A 26,156-nucleotide genomic window follows, 5' to 3' on the forward strand; every position below is an offset into this window, starting at 1 on the left:
TTGAACACTCACCTACCACGCACTTGGACACACACCAAGGTTTGCCTCGAAGGCAATAGGGTTGTCTGCATCATTTACACCCATCAGATCAATTAAAATAATCTTGTAATTAAGAACGTGTTTCATGCTCAATACCTTTTCCTCAGAACAATGTGGTACCCGCTGTTCTTTATTCCTCATAAAATGAGGACAGATCAAAAGTAAACCCACCGCCTATTGCTTAGGTTTCGAGCATCAGTGCCCTGATGAGATAAAAAATATCTACCTTATCTTAAATAAAATGAATGTGAGCAATCAGAGGCAGCAAGGGTCCACTATGCACACATCAATACCTTAAACCATTATTATTTGTGCTACTTTATGCAGAGATGGAGTTCCTTTTGTAAGAAATAAATACCTCTTCATAAATCACAGCCCTACAACAAAGCACTGAGTGTTTAATTCATTGCTTCCTTCCTTTATTATTTTTCTTTATGACTTCCTCATTTGGAACTTCTCCTATTCCATCAGTCACACAAGTAAAAACAAGCTTATGCAATTATGCATTGCATTTCCCTCTTCTGGACGGAGGGGGAGGAAACCAGCTCAAAACAACTGAAAACATTGGAGAGATTTTCCTGGTTGAGACCAGTGACAAACACAGCACAGCACGCCTCAAGCTGCTGCCTCCCTAGGACAACCTATCAGCACTGCACAAGGAGATCTGAAATTCATGTCCAACCAAGGGAAAACCCCAGTGAAACAGCTATTACAGAACATTTCTTCTTAGACATTCTCAAGAATTATGTAGGTATTAATATGAAACCTGTGTGACAGAGATGGTATGAACAGAAAGCTTTGTTCTTGCTTTTCATTTGAGGAAACTCTGTTCTTTGTCAGCAATTCATAACCAACAAAACGAAATCAGAACTTCACTGGGTAAAAGACAGAAAAAGACAAACAGCTTTTAATAATGTATAAAGTTGATCACAGTGCATTGCTGAGACTAAGATCCAGTGTGGGTATCAAGCAAACAAACCATTACGATTGCATGGAAGATGCCTGATGCACAAGGAATATGATTAATTTTAAACAGGCAATTTCACCGTCCAAGGTTCTCAGAAGTAATTAATCACTCGAAAACCCAACCTTTCCCTCAGCCCATCTACCAGAGATACTCTTAAAGAAGCCTTGCTTTCACAATATGATGACTCTCCCCCGACTCTGAGAATCCAGTCAGCTCTAAAAGCAGAGCAACTGACTCTAAAAGCTGCTGAGGATGGAAACCTTCTGATCTTCAGACCTGGAGCAGAATGCTTCCAGCTACCAAGGCCGAGAAGTTCAAGGAGTAGGCAAGCAAGAACACTGGGGTTTTTGTGGGCCAAGTTCAACCTCCTTGAGCAGGAAAATGCTGATTTTATTTATCTGAGAAGGGAAGCTCCTATCATCTCTGAGGCTCTTCAATGATCAGAAAACTTCAGGAGATGCTTGGAAAGGGACAAAGATTTGCTATAACCAGAAATCACGAACTACATTCTCTCAACAATGCACTAAGTCCTTTGAAGACAAACAGGAATATTTAACTATATGGTTTTAAATAAAAAAGGAGGGTAGATGCAACTCAATTCCATAATTAAAGGGTTAATTATAGGCATGATAAAAATAAGTTTTACGTTTTACAGTGCTCACCCAATCCCTATAATCTGGTCATAAATAAAAGGGCTGATGATAAGGAATGCTGCAGGCAGGAGTGCAACTCACCATCTTTAATGGGCAGTTATATGACATGCTGCTAGTACATTGGCAGTAAATCAGCAGAAACATCTTTTATAGAGTTCTAGTTTTTATGATGTCATTAACTTTCCTCCTTATACTTAAGGGATAATGAAATAAAGTCATGAGGAGGGATCAAAGGATGAGCCCGAACTGTGTAGTTTGAAATGGCCACAGGGGAATCAATTTTGCCCACACTTTCTTGCAGACATTTTGATGGCAGAAAGGAGCAAAGAGTGGAGGAGGCAAGACAGACCATAACACTTTTGGCAAACCTTGAATAGCACAAATATTAATGAGTTGTTTTATGTGCAGAGTTCTTTAAGCAGTGCTACAGCGGCTTCAAAATAGTGCAGTTCTGCAATAATTTAAACACACAAGGTGCTGGGATCCACACCACGTTGAAAGGAGCTGCAAGACTGGGTGCAGAGTTAGCCCACATTACTGGAAAAATGCCAGGTACGGCAGGGTCATCTCATCCCCTCGTGTAATGAGAAACACCAAGAACGAGGGAGATCAATAGGGTAATGCACAGCATACAATAACCAGCAGACACCATTAAACTAAGGCAGTAAGACTGGAAAGTTGTAGCAGCTATGAACCATTTAGGTCAAGTCAAGCATCAATCTAACACAAATGGAAGAAAATGCTGCCAGCAGACCTGGATCTAATTAAAAATAAACAAAAAAAAAAACCCAACCCACCTTAAATGTAAGTAAGCCTCCTCCTGCCAAGATGCAGTCACTGAGATTAAAATTATTCCCATAGTGTTCCTATTAGACAAGCCCTTTAAAGCAGGTTGAAGCTTCTTGCTTTTGTTGAGGTCTGGAAGCTTCCAGTGTGATCCCCAATGGAGAATGGCTCTGGGCTCCCTTCTGACAGAGCCCAAAAAGAAACCTCTGATGCTCAGAGGTTCATTTCTCACCATTACCTTCACTGGAGAAATGGGAAACCAGAGCTGTTCTCACTTCTGGCACACTGTAAATAGAAATTGGTAGATCTAATGTTCAAATAGATATTTTGAATGTCTCAAATGAGAGAAAGCAGAATTTTGTCTTTTTATGAGCAAGAATTCTTCTTACTGAGCCAGTACTAAAGTCAGAGAGACTGCAGTACGGCCTGGAGAATCCCTCAGCTTCACTAATGCCACCAGCATTACTGCTGTGTTTTGCAAGAATGTTCCTGAAAAGGGTGGAGAGACAGCTTCAGAAAATAAACTGTATTTCTAGAAAAAAAAAAAAAGCAAAAAAATCCCCCAACCAACCTTATATCTAAATAATGTAGCAGCCTGTGTGTGCGTGTGTGCATGCGCAGACTTCTTAAGGAGCAGACACACATCTTGTTACTGTAAATGAGCTGCTATTTGGATGCTTCTCCACTTCGGAAAAGCTCTCCTTAACAACCAGAGCCAACGTGGGGTGGAAATGGGAGCACAATTCTGAGCAACACGTAGAACAGGTCTGTGGGTAACAGATTACATCAACACATATCCACTGCAGTTTAGAATTTATAACCTCGTTTAAAAGGTACTGCCTAGTTTGCACAGAGGACCAAGAAACTCCCTACAAAAGCGCACGTTTTCCCACTCTAAGGAACGGTGTCCGACGGAGACACAATGGGGAGGTGGTTTACTTTTCCACTATCACAAAGCATTCATCTCACACATTAGCCTAGACTTGAGAAGGAAACGTCATTTGTTCAGCATCTCACGATGGCAGACCTCAGACGTGACCAAAACCCTGGCAGGTGAGGTGAGGATCCCACAGAGCAGCGGAGGTGCGTTCTGAGGGCGGTGTGACAGGGGGCTGAGCTGGGGAGAGCCGGATCTCCGTTTGCTCATCTGAGTGATCGTTCAACTGCAGAGGATCTATTTCCAACATTAACATCTGCTAGACTTGGCTCAAACAAGATGCCGTGCTCAATCTAGGTTACATCTACTGCTGTCGGCTTGCTGTGGGCAAGGGAAATCAAAACATGCCATTACTGCTATGGAATTGAGAGCCTTGCTTCCATAAACTACATCCTCTAAAAACTGGGAGCCTGAGCCTGCACTTCCGGATCTTTCCTTACTGCTGATTCTTCCCCCCCCACCCATTCAATTGGAAATTCTGTGTCTCCCATTGACGGAAGACACGCAGCATGGGCTGCTTCTTAACACACAAATTGTATGCAGCCTGGCTCTCCTCCTCTTTGCAGCCCAGCGCTTTCTTTCACTTGCTTTGCATAACCGTTCAGGAGATCTTGCCATGAAGATGGAGAAGTTAATTAGCCCATCTTAGGGATTTGCACGAGTACGTGGGAAGCTTGAGGTCTGTGCATCTGTCTGCAAACACAGCGGTCAATTAGCAAGAAGAATGTTTATCAACAAGTGCCATTCCATTTTCCACAAGCAACTCCTCAGCACAATACTAGCCATGCTCTATGGCAAGGATCAGACGTGTTAGCTAAGATGCTGCAGGTTGCTCTGCCCAAGAGCAGTTTGCAGCAAAGTACCGACTCCACTCATCTTCCCATTCAAACTGAAACTGCCTTTCATCTGATAAATGCACGCAGCAGTGCCATGGAAGGGTAACCAATCCTGCCTGCCACAGCATAATGACAGCTGTGTCAGAGTGCCTGTCCACCTCCTGCAGACCTGCCTCTGGCTGCCCATCCTCCTCCCAGCTGCATGCTGCTGCAAGTGCCAACCCGACAGCAGGTGCTGGAGGTGGAGGGAAGCTCTGCTGCTGCTACTGAAAGAAGGGAGGGGAGCGAACGGAGCAGCTAATTGTATGCATGGCAACTCTCCCTAAAAACACGAAAGTGAGTTATCACAGTGTTTCTTATAGGGCTTTATGCATTCAAACTTCTCTAAATGAGGGACTACGCCACGCATTCCGCACTGCCATAGAGATGATTGTACACCATTACCTAAAATTGAACTGAGTCCGTTCAACCTACTCTGCGCTCCAATTTGTCACAGAAACTGTTTCCCTGGCCCATTCACATAATGAATGTGGATATGAAGCTAATGCTGAGGAAAATAAGCACCCTCAGGGTTATTCTAGCCTACCCTTCTCTGTCATTCCCTGTGTTACTTCTTTGGCAGTATCATACAGAAGTATTTTTTAATATATAGATACATACATTTAAGTTGAAGGGGGAAACAGGGTAGAGGCACATCAGTAAGATGGGACACAAGCAATTTGCAGTCACCTTGCTGGATGGAAAATATTTTATTGCTACCTACGTCAAAATCTAGCAGGATAAAACTTGCTTTGTTTTCATAGAAGATAGTGAAGGACATACTGGACAGGTATATTCTGTCAAGCTAATGTTTCATTTTTACAGAAAATTTCTCAAATTCATCATGTATCTCATTTAGAGAAGTAGGACACACACGTCATATTCCACATACCCCAGAAGCTCAGCACATCCAGGAGCACTCTGGATGAAGTCCTGTCCTACCAAAACGAAAGGCTCAGCTCGCATTAATGCCAATTATGTCAGAACTGAACTAGCCAAGCCCCTTTTAGCTTAAACATAGCCACAGGAATTCAGCTCTGTTACTTCCTTGTGCATACTTCCCAAATTCCCTCTAGTTTGGATTTAGCCATGCACGTTTCTGATTTGCATCTTTCATGCTGGAAAGTACATGTTTTCTTAAAATTTTGCAGGTCCTTGAACATTTATCCTACCTTAGCTACACCGCATGTTTACAACTGTATTTGTAAACTAAGATAAAAATATTATGGAGCATTTCTCTCTAAAGAGTATCAAATGCTCAAAGCAAAGCAAACCAGTTCAGGTTTCCAACAACTGCAGAGGACTTGCTGTTCAGCGTACCTGACCACTGCTGTGCAGCTGGAGTCTGCAGCTGTACCTGACCAACAAGTGTGCTGGACCTCCACAACTGGGAGAGACTCATCACCACCCAACAGCAGCAGTGCACACATACTGGACCAAGCCTGTACTAAGCAGATACCAGCAGGACCAACGTGCCTTGAAAGGTGAGGCTTGAGAAGTGGGAGGTTGAAAGCAGCATTAGTGAATTAGCCTCCAATTCCCACTGCCAACTAGTGGTAACTAGTATCCACAACAAATACAAAGGGTCCATGCAATTAGTATGCAAAGATGCATGTGCAGAGGGCAATGTGATCAAGACTTAATTTTTAGGGTTTCCACAGAGATTTTATCTAGGACCTAACGCTGGATTTTACCTTGGGTATTCTGCATCCTACCTACATGCACGGCACAAGCCAGCCAGATTGCAGAAGGAGTTGTCTAAAGATAGCATTTTCCCACTGCTGAGACTGCAATGCTCCTCCATACAGACTGCAGTGGTTTCTTCTTTGAAGGACTGCTAAGTGGTAAGGACAAAACCTGGGACTGCCAGGCTCTAAGCATCGCAACTCCTTATGGCTTTACAGCAGAACGTTAAGACAGGATGAAGAATTAGCTGTGTCAAGGAGAGAATTTGCTACTGTCACATTTGTTTAGTTATTTGTAGTTACAAATATGATTTGCTGCTACCAAAAATCAACTAGGCTGTGTTAAAAGTGTAATTTGATGCCCGGCAATAAATCTCTTTAATAAAGGTGTGGCAGAGATGATGTTACCCATATATAAAGATTAATCTCTATTTAAATGTATTCAGGAAGCTGAAGGACGCCGGCGCAGAGCGAGGCTTCCCATGGAGCTCCCCTCGCTTTGTGGCTCCCAGTCAATGCTCATTCTTTCTGCTGCCCGCGTGGTTGTACTTTACATTTAGCCACACAGTTCTATTTATTATTCTCACTCTGAACTTTCACGGCATCCCTTTCATCAGCTAAACTCCCCCTTTCGAAACAAACATCTATTTGAACAAAAACAGTCTTTACTCAAGGAAAAGAAAAAAAAAAGGAAGAAAAAAAAGGAGAAAAAAAGGGAGAAATCAAAGCATTTTTAGTGAAATGAAGTTTTCTGGACTGAATTACCCAGCCTACACCATAGCATGCTCAGCCACTGGAAATTATTTAGAAACAACCGAGGGATGGGGCCAAAGGCCCGGGGCCTTTATCTGAGCCGGATGATTGATGTGCTGCGGCCCCGCTGCGGGGAACAGCGATGTTATCTGTTGCTAGCAGCAACAGTCAGGGGCGCAGCGTGGGGCCAGCAGCGGCCGTGGAGCTGCGGCAGGCCCGCACACAGGGACAGACAAATGGGCTTTTCAGCCGGACAGGTCTCGTGGGGGGCTGTGACATAAAGGGCCCTTTGGAAAGGCTGGAATTGTCAGCCCTTTGATGGCCGCATGCTGGGCCATTAGCTTCTGTTACTAATTTGCGGTGCATGTGAGAGGGCAGAGCGGAGGAACACCTGCGTGCGGCTCGGCGCTGCGGGCAGAGCGGGGATAAAGGCTGCAGAGCGGGGATAAGGGCTGCAGAGAGGGGATAAGGGCTGCAGAGTAACCCGGCCGTCCGAGGGCCGTTCCTGCTGCAGCCAGAGAAGGGCTGCTCTGATGGAGCACCAAACTGTCTAACTCAGACCTGGAGACGCAAAGAAATCAGGGAAATGCAGAGCTAACAAGGGGCCACCTGGAGCACGGCACGCAGGGTTCTGCAGGAGCTTCCTGGGCAGAGGCAATGTGCTGTGGTGGGACACAAGCAGGGGCCGGCAGGAACCTGTGTGACCCACTGCTGACGTGTGCTGAGTCTGCCATCCCCCCTTCTCCTCCAACCCTGCGTGCAGAACACAGAAATATCATGAGGGAAAAAAACACTGCAGATCACAGAACGGCTTAGGTTGGAAGAGTCCTTCCAAGCCTTGCCGTGGGCTGTCTGCCTCCACCACGTCAGGCTGCCCAGGGCCCATCCACAGCCTCCAGCACCTCCAGGGATGGGACTCCTTGTGGCTGGCTCACGAGCAGAAGCAGGAGGCCGCTGGGACAGGTTGGTAACCTCCCAACCCCGACACGTGCACCCCTCACAGTGCTTTGCACGTCCACCAGCCCTCTCACCACGACACCCCGAGGTTTCCCTGCCTTGTATCATGCTGAGCAGCTCAGCAAGCGGCGTGCCCAGACCGCCGGTAAGATCAAGGAGTGCCAGGAGCACGGTGCAGACCTGCCGGCTCCTCGCCCTGTGCTTTGAACACAAAACCACGCTTCCTTTGTTGGTTAGCATTCAGGATGCTGAAATTATAAGCATTCAAGACTGCAGCTTTAAGGATTAATATAAAGGCAACGTGTGTGCAAGCAACCGGACGAGGACGTTGTGAAATAATCTGCAGTTTGTACTGCAGTACGTGAGTCACTCCAGCGACTAATGAACATGTTAACTTCCAGGATGATTTTCACTGAAAAGCAGTTTTTCCAACCAAGGAAGGTCTCCTTGAGTAATGGGATCACTTGCAACTCTCACGGCACCACAGCATCACAAAAACACCAGTCAAGTGAAATTAAAGAGGCATCAGAGACCAATGCAACATCCAAACCAATGGGATCCCAGCTCCAGTGAGGACAAGGAAAGCCCACCATGGTAGGCACAGAGCCTGAGGGAGCACAACCTCTGCAGGACTGCTTGCCATCAGCCCTGGTGCTGCACTGTGCCAAGCTGCCCGTCAGCCCTGGGACACCAGACCTCCAGCTCTGCCTTGTGCTTCTACATTAGCTGTAAGAACACGGCTAAGAAGAGCAAGCCTGTGGTCAAGACAGCCTTCTGTTCAAACTAAGGAGCTCCACCACTTTTGTGGTGGTTCTCTTACAGTGGTTGCGAACTGAAAAGGTAGAAAGCCACTAAACAGACTCCTTAAGCGAGGAATGAGATATACCTACTGTTAAAAAGGAGGTTTGGGTAAAAGGGAAACAGATTCTGACCAAAATGAAACACAGTGTTATTAGAAGCATATTGCTACAAATCTCAAACCAGAGAACACCAACAGTAAGGCTCTGAGAAGCTCTGAATCTGGCTGCTCAACGTGCCTTTAAGTACACGTCCTTCCTACATGTGCTTCCAGCTTGGTAGCAATTGAACGTGTTTAAATATCTCAAAACCTCAACTCATGAGATCTCGATAAAGCTTTTTTCTGTTGTAAGCTTATTTTCAATGACATGTTTGCCTTAGATTTCACTACTGCTGATAAGAACTCATTTCTTTTAAAGCAAATTCTGACAAAATCGATCAACTTGAGAAGCTCTGGTGAGTGAAAAACACCGTGCAAAGTAAAGCCGCAGCCATGATCTGACCCCATGCAGCCCGCAAAGCCCCTCTGCCCCATGTGCTGAGCTCTCTTGGGACTGCTGCGGCTTCCCACCACAGAGATGAAGAAAGCCCCGCTGCTCTCCCACTCATTGTCCAAGGCCAGTGAGGGAAAGAGCTACCTGAACAGAATGGCACAAGGATGTTTGCCCAAGGCGCAGACGGACCAGAGATAAGGTTCTGATCAGATCAGGTGCAAAGCATGAAGCAGACTTACTGAGGATCTTCGCACTCCACCCCTCCAGTAAAACAAACCAGAAAAAAAAACCCACAAAAAGACCCCTCGTCCTCAAAAGCTCATGAAAAAACCTGTCCTGTGCCAAACGCACTGTTCAGACACCGAACCATTTGCACACCTCATGCCTGAGGTTGCGATCCATCCTGCCTGCCCCCTGCAGCCCACAACAAAGAGCTGGCAGGCAGCCCCACAGCTTTGTTTCTGCACATTTCAACACTATTCAGCCCCTTCCTGCAATGATCTTCTCATTTTCCCTGGCCGTCCAGTATAGCACTGAAGAAAATTAATGTGAAACTGCAAACTGCCCTTCTAATTTTTCTTTCTCCTTTGAGAACCTGCCCTCCTCTTTGATCTTCCCAACGAGCCCATCTGATTGCTGATCCAACCACCTGAACAGAAACTTTAAAGCGTTAGCCACCGATGCACAATGCGTCACAGCACTCTGGGCCAACAAGACAGGCAATGTGTGGACACTTCAGTTGAAAACGTGCCAAAGCCCTTCTTCCTAAACATCAGACTGGTCTGAAGTTCATTTGCATACCTCTTCATGCATGTTCAAACACTGAGACTTCTTTTAACACTACACTGCCCCAAACAACTCCCACTGCTATTCAGAATAGCAGCATTGCTGGAAGCTTTTGAGGAACTGATTTTCTTTCTTTTTGCCAGATTTTAGCATTTATTTCTGAAAGGCAGCTACCACATCAATCCTGCCAACCCAACAGCTCAGAGGCCATCATTCAGCTGAGGAAATCAATAGAAGCCCTTTCCAAAATCCACGGATCTGTGTTCTGCCTTCCCCCACGATAGCTTAAGACCCACCAAATCTGTGGATGAAGTGGGGCCTGCCAGGCTCTGCTGCCCAGCCTTCTGCCCTGTGTGCCAAGCACAGTGCCGCCAATCAGCAGTGCAGACTACTAATTGCCAGCCTGCACCAGCATCCCTCAGATAAAACGATTAACTTCACATCAATCGCTGCCCATTATACAAACAAAGTCACTGGGATAGAATTCTGCTGTGGAATCAATTTCTTTCCGTTTTGATAACAAATGCCTTGGCTTTTATTTCCCACATAAATATCCATTCTTTTCATTTATGTATCACGAGCCCATCGTACCGCAGCAATGGGAGAAGCCTCATCTTGTTTAGTGCCTGCTGGGGGTTTCTACACGATGCCCCTCACCCAGCAGATGCAGCCCAGCTCCCCAGGCCTTCAGGTTTTCAGCCTCTGCTCCAGTGTTCAACAAAGGAAATAACACACAGAATATAAGAAGAAATGCTGACAAAACAGACAGACAAAAAGGCCACTACTCTATGGACCTGCAGTAATACCTCCTCACACAGCCCCAGAAAGAGTGTTTGTGGCAACAGACCTTTAAATTCCCTCCCCTCCCTGCTCTAACTAGGAGCCATAAATAGGATTTATATAATGAAGCTGATTCTGGCATGCCTGAAAAAGTTCTATTTGCTAAGAAAAACACTTGAACAAAGATGCACTGTGAAACATATTGTTTGTTTGTTCTCAAATATGAATACGCAAATAAAGACACAATATGTTTTAAAAAATAATGAAGTCTTAAAGAGCTGTCCAAAAATAACACAGCCAAGCTTGAGGAAAAGATGTGAATATAAAAGTCATAATTATCTACCAGTAGGATTAATCCAAAGAGATCGGCTGGAAATAAAAACAAAGAGAGAAAAGAAGGGCAGTGCTAACTCACCACACGAGAGCGCAGCACTGGTTCCAAGGCAGGCAGGTGGCTCCCCTGGCACCTCAGCAGCACACAGCACTCTACTGGCAGCACACTCTGAAGCCCTGCTGAGGGCTGCTGGCTCCCCGCACCCCCAGGGCTCACGCTCACTACCCAGAAAAGCAGCTGCCCCTTCCCCCTTTCAGAAACCTGCTCACGGTTAGATTGAGATGCTGCTGCAAACATCATCGTGCTACCATGCTTCCTCACAAATCCAGGCAATGGATAATGCCGCTGCAGGTTAATCTAAATGAGCTGACCCTCCAGTTCAATTCCTCCCGACATCACTCAACGTGCAGTTGGCCATGCTCCTCTGAGCTGGGGCATGCTGCTGGTGGGAGCGTGCCGAGGCCGGCGCCTTGCCTGTGCCACCAGGGCACCTGACACCAGGGCACAGGGGACATTGCCAGCTGGCACTCGCTCCACAGCCTGCCAGTGGTGCACTCTGTTGGTGCTGCAGCTGTGGGCTCCTCGTGCTCCCCAGTAGCTGCTCTACATCGCTTTGAGTTCCAGTTCAGGCTGCGCACGATCACGACCCCCCTCTGGGCTGCAGGCTTTCCCGGACTAGCAGAGTGCTCTGGATATGGTCAGACTCTGTTGCTTCCAGGTGACAGAAACATGAAAAGACACTGGTTCGTTCTTATCTAAGACAAAGGGCTGGGAAGAAGAGGGAGAAAGAGAATACAAAATTAAAAACTACACACGGCTGCAATTGTCCAGTCCATGGGTAATGTTTTAAGAGCAAAATATTTCCTCCTGGTCCTTTTGGATGTTCTCCATGCCACGTCCTCCAAACAGGCATGTGATGCTGCAGGGGTGACCCTCACAAGGTCTGGCATTCGAGGAAGGGCAGCAGTTTAGCCACCTCCTCAGTGTTCTGTACAACAACTAAAAGGAGCCTCATTTTTATTGCATTATACTTCAAAGATGTGGTCTTGCCTCGGCTAAGATTTCACAGAAACTCTTGAAAGGGATGTGCTAAAATCATCTCTCAGTCAAAACAGCTCAGCAACAAAACCTGCAAAAAAACCTAAAGCACCAGAAACCAACCGCGCACACACACACACACACACACACACACACACACACACTTCCAGGCATTTAATTACAAAATATATGCGTATGACAGACATCAACAAGCCTACAGGAAGATTTCTGCTTCAGTATTCAGTGCAGCTGCAATAAATATTTCAAGGTTTCAAATGGATGCTTTGCAACAGCACAGTTTTCATTTGCACAAATGCCAGAAGGAAGAATTCAACACAGGCTTAAAGCAAAACCAGAGTATTTTCCTGTAAAACTTTAATTGGGAAACTGACAATATATAATCTGTACATCACTGCCTCCGAGCTGTTGTTAAAAAATTAAAGCTGTATCAAAAGAAATGCTTTGTTAAATTAACACGTTATGCATACCAGACAATCTGCACCAGGAAAGAAAATAGCTTTGAGTCAAAAAGCACTGACTGTTATGGTTGTCACTGAAAGACGGAGCTGCGCAGCTTACGCAGACAAAAGCATTTCCTACCTCCTACCTACATGCAGACACACGTCCTCACAAACATGTCCTCTTTATTTCAAACACCGAGCAAAGCCGAGTACAACACTTCCAATCTGTCCATCTCCATTGCAATGGCAATGACTACCACTGTCCATTTGAACAACGAGGACCTCAGGCACTGAGGCTCGGAGCATCTTGCCCAAGGCCACCTTTAAAGTACTAATTTAAAACCTTGTTTGCCCAAGGTCTCCCTCTAAACCTTGTCCATTATAATCCTGCAGTCCGCTCAGCAAACGTACCAGGAAAATAAATCAGGTGCCCTAAGCGGTCCTGAGAATATGACAAGCACCCCTCCAACCCTTGCAAGCCCATGGCACCGCTACCATCCCTTTGGCTTCAGGCTCATCAGGGAGGCTGTGCTTTGAAGGGTGACTCATCACTCCGCACTCAAACTCCAGGCAACTGCCAGCCTCAAGGAGACTGAGCTGCCTGCAAACATGGAGCGCGATCCCTCAGAAAAGACCGGCTCCTCCCATTTGTTTCAAGTTGTTTGCCTCCAATTTGAAGGGCCAAAGTACTTTTTGAAGATGTGATCAATAGCACTTCCCCAGTATAACTTTACAGCCTTTGCACAGGACGGTCTCTGCCGGCTCCATCGCACACACCGAGAGTTTAAGGCACGGCTGTGGTCTGCAGTGGTTAAGACGGGTTAACAGTTTTGAGGCTTTTAAGATAAGAAAAATTTCCCTTGACGTTATAAACTCTTCAGGTGGTTACAGACAACAGTTTCTGCTTTTTTGATGTCTTCTCAGAAAAGAGCTCACCGAATTTTATCAGTCTCTGGGGTGACCATCAGATAACCAAGCTATTCCTGTCTGAACCACTCAATGCATCTCCACCTTCCTGTCACTGGCAATCCACAAGACAACCAGGGGACTCGAGCTAACCGCACAGCTCGCAGCGTACATGATTAAGTAGGTGGGAACTGATGCCAGCTCAGCTCGAAGTGTCTTTCTCTGCTAACCAGAAGCTCGCCGCAAGCTGCGGAGGGGAATGACCACAGATAACACACTGATACCGAAACCGTTTGGTGAAGCTGCAGCATCCTGTTCGAGTGCTCTCAATCTCTCAGAAATGAACCTTCAGCAGGAAACTGCCTGCACTTACATAGGCTATGTGGCACGTATTACTGACTCTTGTTTTCAAGGGACCATTTATTACTCTCTCCCGCCCTCTCCCTTGGCTCCCTAGAAGTGATCTGAATCAGGGCTCTTAGAGAACAGCGAGTCCTTAGTGGGAGGGAAAGACGCTTAAAACAAATCTGTGACCGCCCTCCACCCATCACAGCTTGATGCCTGCCAGTTACACAGCACTTATTGGCCTCGGGCTTCTTCGCTGTCATATCCTAATCTTCATGCTTCAAGCTCTTTTCCTCTTAAACCAGCCTGCTACTTGGCATAGATGCTATTAAGCAGCTTTGGAAGAACAGTGTGAACACTGTGGGGAAAATTTGTTTTGCAAACTGGAAGAGAAGGTTTGATTTAACTTTGATCATGAGCCTTATAATCATGCTTGTGTCAACATCTGCTTGTATTTTGCTACGGAAAATGCTTACATTGAAGAGCCTTGTAAACATGAATGATTTCTGAGAACAAGTTCTGAATCTTTGGCTCATCGCACTAAGAATATCCCTCTGCACTTAACTTCTCAGCTGCTCAGGCTGCTGCCTAGGCTCTGCAGGTCAGTCCTCACCTACTGATGGCAGCAGGAAATTTCACCCACTGACTTAACCTGCTGTTCTTAACCAGGACACAAAAAGAGAGCACATGGCTTTGGTGACTCCCCAGATCATTTTCGGAGTTTAACCACTGAAGCTGACAGCACTGGCTCATCAGCCTTTTAAAAATGATGCATGTTTTATCCTCCTCAGTGTTCCCATTTTCTCCCCTTGGTAATTACTGACTGGTCTGAGTGTGATGCTGCATGAATTAAAAGCACATGCTGTGCCACCTGCAGTGCTCCAATTGCTAAACAGGGCCCAAAATCTCAGCTTGAGCAGCTCATTTCAAGGCTAGCAGGAACTGCCCCAAGATTAAGCATGACCATGCCCAGAAAACCTAAGAACCACACCCGACAGCCTCCGAAACAGACCTACCATAGTAAAGAACTGGTTTAAAACAAAAAGATAAACTCAAGTTTGCAAACAGCTAACGGCTATACAGTCCTAAAGTGCCTTCTTAGAGACTGACAGTGCAGCTCGTTGGAGAATGCATGTAGAGAGTTATTCAAACAGCTCCCAGGATTGCCCAGTGCCCAGCCAGCAGCACTCGGGTACACCAACCATACTGGGCACACCAGCCATACTGGGCACACCAGCCATACTGGGCACACCAGCCATACTGGGCACACCAGCCATACTGGGCACACCAACCATACTGGGCACACCAGCCATACTGGGCACACCACCTGGAGCTGGACTGCAGGGACCAGTCAGCCTGTGCTCCAGTACAGAGCACTGCAGACAAGGCCACCACGAGGACACAGGATACCAACTTTCCACCATTCTGGTTGCAAAACTTGGAATGCCCACAATTAGTGGTACAGGACCGTATCTATAAAGAATTTATAAATAAAATCATTAATTTCCTTCAAATCTACATGTGATATTTCTTGAGTGTGCTACTTACATCACTGTAAGGACCATGAGTTCTTGCTAGATTTTTGATTTTATTTTTTTGAGCTATACACTAACACCATAATCAAAAGCAATTTTCAGCTCAAAACTGACCTCAGGGTTACCAGACTCTATGGCAAACTTTTTCCTTTCATTGGAAATACACTGTACAGCCAAGATGTTAGCACATACACCCCGGATGGGCCATGGGGCTAATTAAAAAGTATCTTTGGTTCTTGTGTTTGTTCCAAGAACAGTATAGTAAAGCAAACTTTAAAAAAGTCACGAAACAAAGTGCCACAGAAGCAGACAATTCACACAAAACCAAAGCAGAGCTCAGAGCGACAAACAATTTTACTCAGCCTCAGTGCCTTTGAGTTCCTGACCTGTGATGAACTGAAAAATGAAAGACCAGCTGCAGTCACTGGGAGCTAAGCTGAACATTGGGTATTTTCAGCTGGAAGTTAAACATTTCTCTTATAGCACCAAGCCCATCAACCAACAGGTTTTAAAGCAAGATGGACAATGACCAACTTTTGGGTACAGCAACGACTGAACTTTTGAATTACACCACTGCCTCCAAAAAGGTTTTACTCCAACAAATTGTCTGGTATTAATCTAGCACCGGGCCCTGCTGGCTGCCAGCACTGAAAGGCCTTCCATCCCTTTGCAACTCATCTCTCACACACAAGTTGTACACTGCGGATTCCTTTACACTGTCTCCCTTGTTCTGCATTGCCTGGCTTTCTTGCCACTGGTCCTTTTGCATCACATAAGCAGGACTTTACACTTCCACTGACTTACTTGCCATAAGAAGGAGAAAGGGCACCTGGCCGTTATTTCACTTTCTAAAATGCCACCCAGCAAATCGTGGTGACTGGGGCCAGACCCAACAAGGAACAGCGATGCTGAAATGCTAAGGAGCTAGGAAGTGAAAACTGAGTGCCCAGAAGCCCTTCACATGGCTGGGCAGGGCTTTGGCTGCACACTCCTCTCCTAGTGGAGCAGCGCTGCAGATGTGCAGCCATCACTCCAGCACCCATCCGACTCCTGCTCCTCAACCTGCCCGCCCTGCTGGGCTCTCCCCTTATGGAAGCAGACATGGTGCCATTTCTCTGCTCTCCCACCCATCACAAGCACAGGAGTGCTGCCCTTCTGCTGTACACGCAGCTATGTTCCCCGGTATGTTTGCATCTTAGCAGCCTGCTACACTGCAGCCAGGCTGAAACACCAAGTGAGAAAGAGAGAAACCTCAACCTGCAGCACACAACAGATTTTCTCCCATTTGCAGTTTTCGCAGCAGAGCCACCACACCTCAGTATGTTATCAGAGCCTTTCTATGGTGTGAGATCTCACTTAGGATTGTATCTGTTTTGCTAAGTTACAGTTGCATCTATGTTTTCTGTTAAGACAATGAAGATTTGTCTATAGCCCTTAATAATGAATCACAGTTTAAAAAAGGAGACGGATATGATTCAATTGAGCAAAGGCCACTAACCTACAGGAAACCCTCCCTAACCCAGAGATATGCAGGTAGTTTTATCATTGGCCCAAATAACTCACCCTCTGTTGATCTGTTTATTTCCAAGCAGTTCAGTACAGGGAAAACCATTTTGGGACATAAAAAAAATCAGTTCCTGAGCACGAGGACAAAATGTTATTCCACAGAACTGTGCAATTAATTATTTTAAATTGTACCGTGCAATAAATTGGCAGCATTCTCTAATGCCAATAGCATCCACAAAGTTAATTCACTCCTTCTCTTTTCCTCGTTCTCTCTTGTTCACCTATTATTAAGGTCACCGAAACATGTCATTCGTCTCACTTCTACAATAGCATTATGAGTTAACGCCACTGTTACTTCCTCTGCTGCTCCCCTTACACGTCGTGGTTTTGGGTGTAGGTTTCAGCAAGGGCATATTGAGATACGAGATAAAACAAGAAAGCGTGAACTCCCCCACCACGTAAACTTCCTCTGAGGAACCTTCAGCCACATGCAGCACAGCAAACCCCAGCACCCTGCAGCCCTCAGCAGCTGGCTCTGCCAGCCCCTTCTCCAGGCACAACGCCCCAGCACTGCTCATTCCCACTGCGTGAGACTAACAGAGAATTAAAAAATGAAACCCAAATCCCCGCAGAGGCCCCACACTTTTACCCCCTGCTCACTGTGCTCACCAGGAGAGCTGCCCCAGCCCTGATCCGCCGCCTGTTTGCATTGTCTTTCTGTTGGTTTTGGTAGAGGGAATGGAGAGAAAGGGAGAACAAGGCATGGGTTTGTAAGGAAAGGGAGCTGGGAGAAGACACAGCGATGTGAAAACCACTGAGACAGATGAGCAAATACTCTGCCCTGTTACACAAGGAAAGCTATAGCATGTATATAACACAACTGCCTCGGGATAGTCCTAATCAAAAAGGTCCAGAAATAAAGACTAGATTCCCTCAAACTCCTTTGTCTTTCCTCTTCAGTAAGATGCAATCCTTTCCAGGCTGGTGAATTCAAGATGGATTTAAGACAACTCCTCATTTCAGTGCGTAAGGCCTCTGACAGCAAGGTTATCCTGCCCCAAAAGCTGAGGAGCACAGGGAATTTCAGGGGATGAGTTTGTAGAACAGCATCTTTCTGGACGATTAGAGATCCGATCCCCCCAGCACTCCCAGCCAAGCTCGGGGTGATGGCAGGGAGATTAAAAACATGGCAAAACTCACACAGAAGTCATCTGCCCCCCTCCCTCCAGGGGCTCACGGCACCAGCTGGCTGCAGCCGCCCTGTGCTGGGGCTGCACGGAAAGCAGCAGGCAGCAGCCTGAGCTGCTGCAGGAACAAAGCTGCTCGAGAGCCTCTGGGGCAGCCCAGTGCCAGTGCCACTGGTTCATCTGGTTCATGCGGACTGAAACTTCGCCAGAGAGGGCCCTTTGTGCTTATTTATGGCCGAGGAGATGAGTGAAAATTTATGGGACTTTTCATCCTAATTAAAAGCAGAAGTCATCTAAGAAGAAACAGATTTTCAGAAAAGGAACTTCTAAAGGAAATGTGTTGTAAGGATGTTCGTGGGCTTCAGTATTTGTAAAGCTGAAGTACGTAGTTCATTTGTGTTTGTACTTCTGCTTACGCTTTTCACAGGACGCTTCAAAAACCCTCAAGAGCCCGCACAAATCTGGAATAATATACGCTCTAATTAGTCACCAGCATTGAGCTCATGGCTTACAGGCGCAGGGGCAAGCTGAGCTCGGCTGGCTCCCAGCAGCCCGGCCCTGCCTAACGCAGCTCTCAGAGCAAACTAACGTGGGCTGTTCACCCAGGAAATGCTGCCTGTCCATGTGCATTCAAACCTGGGGTGGCTCTTGTGAAGTGAGGCTACTTCAAAACATACAAAGAGAACAACAGCACAACCTAATTGCTTTGGGTTGACACCTACAGTTCTGTTCTTGGCTCTCACATATTCCAGCTGTCTTACAGAAAGAAGCCCTTTAAAAAGTCTTCATATTTCTATAATATATTCTCATTTTTCTATCGTTTGTCATTCCCTGCATTGCTATTGCTTACAGACCACACACCACTTCATCACGGTCTCTTCTTTTTTCCTCTTTCTCAGTATCTGTCTTCTAAGACAGAGTGTTGCTCCGCCCAAAGAGAACCTACCTGCCATTCTCCCTCTTGCCCAGGAAAGGAAGGCAATTACAGTCCCTCTTTTACACTTGGCATCACAGCAAAACAAGACTGATACTTATTTTAGAATGACTGGTCCCTTATTCGTAAATCTTGTCCAGAAAGTCTTGCTCATTTTGCCAGTCCACAGGCACACCATTGTAGGAAGTGCATACTAAATTCACTTTTTTCATCATTTAACTTTGGCTCCAGCTCAAGGAGTTTTAGATTCATAACAAGAGCCCTGTTTCCAATATTGATTTTTGGCATGGGAAAATGCTAATTTATCAAAGGTCTGAAAGAGCAATGATTTTTCCAACCCATCTACAAAATTTTACCTACCTACAAGGAGAGATTTTTCATCAGAGCGACAGATCAGAAGCGGAGGAAGCCCATTTGTTACAAGTTGAGTTTGGCTCTGGTCACTGAGCACGCCTCCGCACCCACGAGCTGCAGCCACAAGAACTCCCAAGCAGGAGCAATACATGCTTCAATGCAATAATGCTGCTGATCTTAATGCAGACACTGATCTTTCTCAGGATGCCGGTCACAAAGGCAGCTTTGGACACAGGGATCTCTGTGCTCCCACACGGGCTGTGGGGCAGCGCTGACCCAGCCCTTCTGGGTTCTCTGGGTGGTTCTTCACATCCAGGAGCTGCAGTCTGAGCTATCTGAGACACCGGTTTCCGGTGCTCAACAGGGAAGATGTAAAATCAACAGAATTTGATTTGCTGCCAGGGATGTGAGAAGGCCGCGAAGACTTTGATATTTTGCAAAGGCTCAGAATGAAAATCAGCTGCCGCTGTTGTCAAGTGTGTGTTACTGGTTTTGTTTAAAAAAAATCTTCCAAGAACAAATGCAATCAAACAAAGCTGCCTCATCCTCCTGCACTTCTGCTCTGAGGACCAGAGGTTGCTTCACTGGCTGTCCATCTGCCATATGCTTTCAAGCTTACTCGGTTATTCGCTCCTGCATTTTATTCCTTTCCATTTCAGAAGAGGAACAGCTGCACAGATGCTTTATAAATAAACTACGTAATTTTTTGGAAAAGCTTTTTTGTTTATTTTTTTAAGCTACTATAAACTCCCACTTCCATCCTTTACTGTACTCTGTAAAAGTCAGTGAAGCTCACCTGCAGCTTGGCTTTGTGTGATGAGCTCAGCTGCAAACAGCAGCGATATGGCAACCGTGAGCAACAAACTGCATGGGCTGATCTTATGTTCACTGTAGCCACTTTCTAAGTATTTCAGATCCTAAACTGACTCAGGTATCAGAAATAAATTTGATTGGTGGTCCAACCTCAGCAGTGCAGCCAATCTGTAACCCTACACATAGTTTCAAACAAATCAGTGCGTTTTCGGGTAGACAGGCCTCTTGTATTGTTACCAGAATGAAAACCTGTTCTGGCTGCTCAAGAGGACAGACAGATCTTCCTGACTCAAATCACATATCTCATCTGTGCGTGCAGGAAGTGCATGTACACACATGTAACCATCAAGTCATAAAGGGAATAAGATATGAACCTCCATAAACAAACTGGTATTCTATTTCTCAGCACAGCGGAAGCACATAAGAAACACATGCTGCTGATGAGATAAGGGGCTTGCAGAAACAGTACAGACATTGACATGCCTCATGTCATTCACACAGAACTACACATCATTCCAAAGTTTATTTTGGGAAATAGTTTTATAAGAAATTTTGCTTGTGACATCTTCAGATAGACTGAGAAACTACGTGCTGCAGCACTGTTAGCACTACTTTCGTGGCTCCAAATGCAGAAATGAAACCTAGGTGCAGCTGAAGGTAACTGGGGCTTTTGTTGACTTTGGTGAGAGCCAAATTTCCGACCTGTGCTAAGCATGGCCCTTGTTTAGACAGTGCTGCTCTCCTGGCCTGCCCAGCACCCCCAGTTTGTTGGCTGAAACTTGGGCTGAGACTTCTCAAACGAGGTAACTACTACAAGCTCTAAGCACTCTTTCTGCAAAAGCACATGTCCTTAGCATTTCTACCACTGCTACTGAAAGCAAACTGGTCTGCAAGGTTAAGGGAGCAAATGGCAAAGTGAGTAGATTTGAAACGAGTTCATTTAAAAAGGAACACACACAAAATAGTTGGTGGTGTTCACACAGCTGCTTATGGAAGCAGTACTAGCACTTCACAGAGTGACAACGTAGCTCATCATTTCACCAGTGGCAGCCTGCAGTGACCCAGCAGTACCAGGAGGGCAGCAGGCGTGTGCTCCCCCCTAAGCACCACCAGGAACGTGCTGGCAAACAACCTGTCTGCTGCAGAGCCAAACCACTCTGTGTTTTGCAAGCAGCTGCTTTTGTGAGAATAAGAAAACTGCTACTGATATTATGGACAACCTCTGGGCTGGGGCCAGTCATCTCAAAGCCATGGTTTGAACATTTCTCTGCCACCTGGGAGGATCCGCTTCCAGAGCGGGTTTGGGCCAGCGAGGTCTGGCAGGGCTGGAAGTGATAGGCTCTGCCTTATGCTAAATCAATTTAGAGCAGCACTGGAGTCTTAAGAGAAATGGCCAGCCTCAGCAGCTGGTATGTGGTGAGGCAGAAGGCAATTTAATAGGAAAAATGACAACCCATAAGGAAAAGCAACCTCAGCTCACACTGCTCACAATCTCAAAACACTGCCTTGGCATGTGGAAAACCTGCTAAGGGAGGTAGGAGCTATGGGTTGCCCAACAGAAGAAACTTATCCCTGCACATGCACAGAGAGGGAGCTAAACATTTTCTCAAATTCATTTATCTGAGAGACAAAAGTAAATTTTTTAACATTCAGCAGTGCTGGAAAACGGTCCTATGATTTACAGGCTTAAAGATTCTAAAAAGAACTCTTTGGGCCTTTTCCATTAAGATTTTGAAATCTGAGTTACAGCCAGTGAGAAACTGCTTCATTCCCAAACCATGCCCTCAGTCTTGCAATCTGTGAAGGCGATTCATTATTATGTATGTGGTGCCACAGGCGTGCACGGCATTTTTCAGATAAACAGAAGATGCAGCATCTGCCTTTAGGCTTAGGTGAGTCCAGCTGTTCGTGTGATGGGAAGGCAGCGCCCAGCCAGTCTGCCAGGATAGATTTCAATCCCTGTCCTGGAGCAAATGTTCCTCATCGCCCAGTGAACTCAGCACTGATACTCACCTGGGATGCTGGAAAGCTTTTGATGGAAGGATACTTCGAGATATGTGTCATTACTGTCTAAAAATCTGTGACATCATTCACAATACTTTAAGACTTTTCAAGTCATGTTATTTTGTAAAGTGTCTGAGTTGTGCTCAGCTTTGCATCACACATTTCTGATAACACATATCATAACATGCACCAGTGTAACCCTTATCGTAACAGGTATCTACACACCACACGTTTGTTATGAGAGGCATACAAAGTGTGATTCCAGGAATTTTCATATTGGCATTGCTAAGCCACTCGTATCCTCTCCCATTTTGTCATTAATAGACACACTAACATCTCTGTGCCTGCCTTTTTGGACAACTGAGCAGCAATGGTACCCAAATAGTTGTACCACCTCTACACGAGCAAAATGCGACTGCACATCGAAATAAGGGACATGTGAACAGAAATGGTCAATTCAACATCACTGTTCCACTGCACACACATGACAATACCACCAGCCCTGTACCTGGGACTCTCCTGCGAGAAGACCAGAAGATCTTCCTCTGAAAACAAGGGATTCTGTTTTTCTGCTATACTCTCTTGTAACTCAGGGCTTGTAAAAAAAGAGGGTATTGGCTTTTTTTGTCCAGAGCGGTGAAGGACACAATTCTTAAAGCACAATAATTTTCCCTCTGATTCTTATATTTAATGCAAAAATGACAACCTATATGGGAAGGAGTGGGAGAGAGGAGGGAAGCATCTCCCACCAATGTTGAAAACTCTCCACATGTCTTTCAATTCTCAGGAGCTGACTCTCTAGCTCAAATGCACTATCCAACAACCAAAGAACCCTCTCCAGAGGCATAAAATTAAATTCAAGGATCCCCAGACCCTTCATGCTCCCTCATATGTCAGACTCCCTCATATGCCAGGTGCATGACAGGCCCGTTCTCTACGCCTACTTCTTATACTCTGCATTTCTTTCATGGCAGTGGATATGCAATAGGTGGTGTAGACCTCTGCAATCAACATCAACAGAAGCGAAAGAATTAGCTGTAAAATGACTTACGGAGTAGCCTCTTCCTGAAAGCGATTGAGCAGAACTCTGTGGGAGGAAACAATATGCCACAGTAAGTAATGCAAGAGATTCTGTGTAATGTAAGATCAGATCATTTTGTGATTCCCTCCCCCAGCCCGGTATTACTTAGGGGAAAACTTCACAAGCAGAACATCTCAAATTCTCTCCTGACATCCTGTGTGCTGCCACAGGAGTGACAGCAGAAGAGCATTTCCAGGGCAGGGCTCTGGAGCTATTTCAGCAAGGGTTTCATAAACTATAGCCGTGCTTCAGCAGCACCTTCCAACTGAGGTAAAGGCTCTTGGTGTGGGATACATCTTCAAAGAAACAGGGACTCAAGGATGCACTGGAGCATTTGTTTAAGCCATCCCTCAATAGGCAGCAGCCACTTCCATACGGCACATGGGCATACAGATGTCCCCCGGCCCAGGCAGCACATCTTGCCTCACCAGCTCCAGCTCTGCCACGTAACCACACAGCCCACTTCCATTCCCCTCTATGCATTCATGAGCCTGCAGCCTTCATCGCTGCAGTATTACCATATGACAGCTCTATCTGAAACAATAGCACCGAAGCACTAATTTATCATCTCTCAGAGCTTTAATAAGCATTCTGTCCCTTTTGAATAAGTTAAATTATATTGTTTACTTCTGCTTTTCAGTCCAGCTCCTCCTGCTCCTTTCTCTACCACATCCTTACCTCTTTCACACGCTGCCAAATCACTCAGTGCTTTTCCTTTCTATTATACCACCTCCAGCCGCTTGGCTCTCCTTCCCCTCACCACAGCCCAAGGCCACTGAGCTGCTACTTGTCACTGGCAGTGGCCTCCTTGAAGCAGCTAAATGAATTCCACCTCTATCTGCAGCTGCTGCTCTATGCCTTCTTTTTGGAAATTAAAAAGGAGCCTGGAACAGCTCAGCATGCGACACGGAGGGAGCAGCAGCACATGACCCAGCAAGCACTCTGCAGGCCCATTTCCAAGTGTGATTTATAATCATGACGCTCTTGCTACGTGACTTTATTAAACAAGATTCAGTCTTAGCAGTCCCGTTTCTAACACTTATATTGCAGTGGGTATCAAAGCCTGAACTAGAACACTGGCGCACTGTAGGCAGACCTCAAAGATCACCTCTCTTCCTGCAGCAGCAGCACGTGTTACCGTGGTACTCAACAACCAAAAGAGCACGGCACCCCCCAAAAAGACTGGTGCAAACTGACCATGGGCTACTGCAAACACCTGCAACTCCCCACGGGTACAACAGGACCCTCGCTGCCATTCTCAGAGCCCTGCCTGGCACACAGTGCTCTGGAGATCTCTGCTCTGTGGGAAAAAGGCAGCTCCAGGGCAGGTCTGAGATGCCAGTAACACATCCTTTACGGGGGCAAACCTTTGGCCTTTTGTGCATCACACACGGATTTGCCTTCAAGCAGTAAAAAGCTACAGAGGCATTTATAAAACCTCTCCCATCTAAACTGCCCAGAAACTGCAACAGATTGATGAAATGAAGGGAAGCAACGCTTGTTTCTTTTTGAGAAACTAAAAGGAACCTATCGCTCCTCCTAAATACGTTTAAAAAAAAAACCAAACGCTCATGGAATTCAGTTTTGTATAGCAGTAAAGTTAATAACAACATCCTGCAGCTCCAGAAGCAGGTGGGACAGCTGAACACAAGTCCATCCTGCCGGGTTCGATGGCTGCTCCGCCGCTCACCCCGAGCACAGATGGGAGAGGTGGGAGCTGGAAAGCAGGGCGGACGGCGCTTCCTCCTCTGCCCCTCACTCAGCTCGCTATTAACAGACCAACAGAGTCTAACAAATTGGAAATAATAACTCAAACCAGAAACAGGAGGTTTCATTTAAAGCTTCTCCCTAAGGAGACAGCCCCTCCGAGCAGCCTCGCTGTAACACAGTTCTTTCAATCTCAGTGACTTGTGGACTCCCCAAATACTTTCCAGGCACGCCAACCGCAGAGCTGCATTGCTGAGATAACGGCCCGGCATCCCAGGCTGCCCAAGAGCCCAGGAATCTGCAGGCCAATGATTTAAAACCACCCAGCAGAAAAGAATAAACAATTGCTGAATAAAGTGTTACATCAGAAATAATTAAAACGGAATGGCAATTTTCACTGGCATTTCTCACATCTAAGGACCGCTTTCTCCTTTGCAAGTTTTAACATTACATTTCCTGGAAATCAAGGGGAAAAAGTTTTTTTTTTTTTCCCTCCCTCAGAATTTTTATTATGCGTATAAAGTTAGAAGCTGGTGAACACTTTGGATTCAACTTGTAAAATTCTTTCCAACAATTAGAGCTGTTTGCAAGCATTTTTCTGCACATCTAACAAACCACTGTTGCTTTCTTGGTTAGCTGGGAATGCTGCGGGCTCTTTTGGAAAATCCGTACCAAACTGCCACATGGAGAAGCTCTGAAGGCTCCAGTGAACATCAGCTATGAGTGCCAGAGCAGAGAACAGTTTGCATGCAACTGCGTCGGATGTTCCTAAAGAGAATATCTTTTGGGGTCGATATAAACATAGTTCAATCCACGTGTCTCAATATCCACATCAAATAAGAGGGAAAATGATCAATAGCGGCTGCAAATGTAAGAAATCTTAGTGGAAGTTTAACTTGGCTTCTACCCAAGCTGGGAGAAACCCGTGGTGGTGAACGCAGGCCTGCCTGGCAGGAGCAGTTCCTGGGCAGCCTACAGCTGCAGCCTCGTACGGCTGCTGCCATGCCAGCACTGGTGGCTCTCGTGCCTCTCTCTGCACTGCCCGGAATACCTGGAGCTCCCAAGGGAGCCTGGTACTAGTTAGGGGCAAAATGAGGCTGGTCTGTGCATTTAATGATGTGTAAGTGGAACTACAGTGCCAGGTGGCATTTGTGCATAAAGACAAATGGCTTGTAACATTTTGCAGATGATGTGCTCTTTTGCAGCTAAAGATTTTTAGTTCTTTTTAAGCCCAAGGTTAAAAACAAAACCAGACAGCACAGACAAGACATTTCAGTTATGTCACAGAGTGAATTATTTCTACTCTGGGATAGCTCTCCTGTTAATTACACTGGCTGTAAAAAATAAATAAATACACCTTTCTGGCATCAAACACAAAATCCTACTGTTGAAAAACTCAACTATTCCCACACCAACGTCCTTCAGAGTTGGAGATGCGCTG

General features: G+C 45.9%; 1 protein-coding gene across 16 annotated transcripts in view; it reads right to left on the reverse strand.

The window, feature by feature from the left end:
* Positions 1-26,156, reverse strand: part of FBRSL1 (fibrosin like 1) — a 308,187-nt gene that overhangs the window by 214,807 nt on the left and 67,224 nt on the right. For 14 of the 16 annotated variants that reach the window (XM_031555941.1, XM_031555944.1, XM_031555943.1 and 11 more), the window contains one exon: positions 22,979-23,014. The exons of the other annotated variants lie outside the window; for them this stretch is intronic. In XM_031555941.1, coding sequence (XP_031411801.1) covers positions 22,979-23,014 — 36 coding nt within the window. The remainder of the gene's footprint in view (positions 1-22,978; positions 23,015-26,156) is intronic. 16 annotated transcript variants of the gene reach the window in all.

The sequence above is a fragment of the Meleagris gallopavo genome, chromosome 17 (assembly GCF_000146605.3).
Source record: "Meleagris gallopavo isolate NT-WF06-2002-E0010 breed Aviagen turkey brand Nicholas breeding stock chromosome 17, Turkey_5.1, whole genome shotgun sequence".
NCBI lineage: Eukaryota > Metazoa > Chordata > Aves > Galliformes > Phasianidae > Meleagris > Meleagris gallopavo.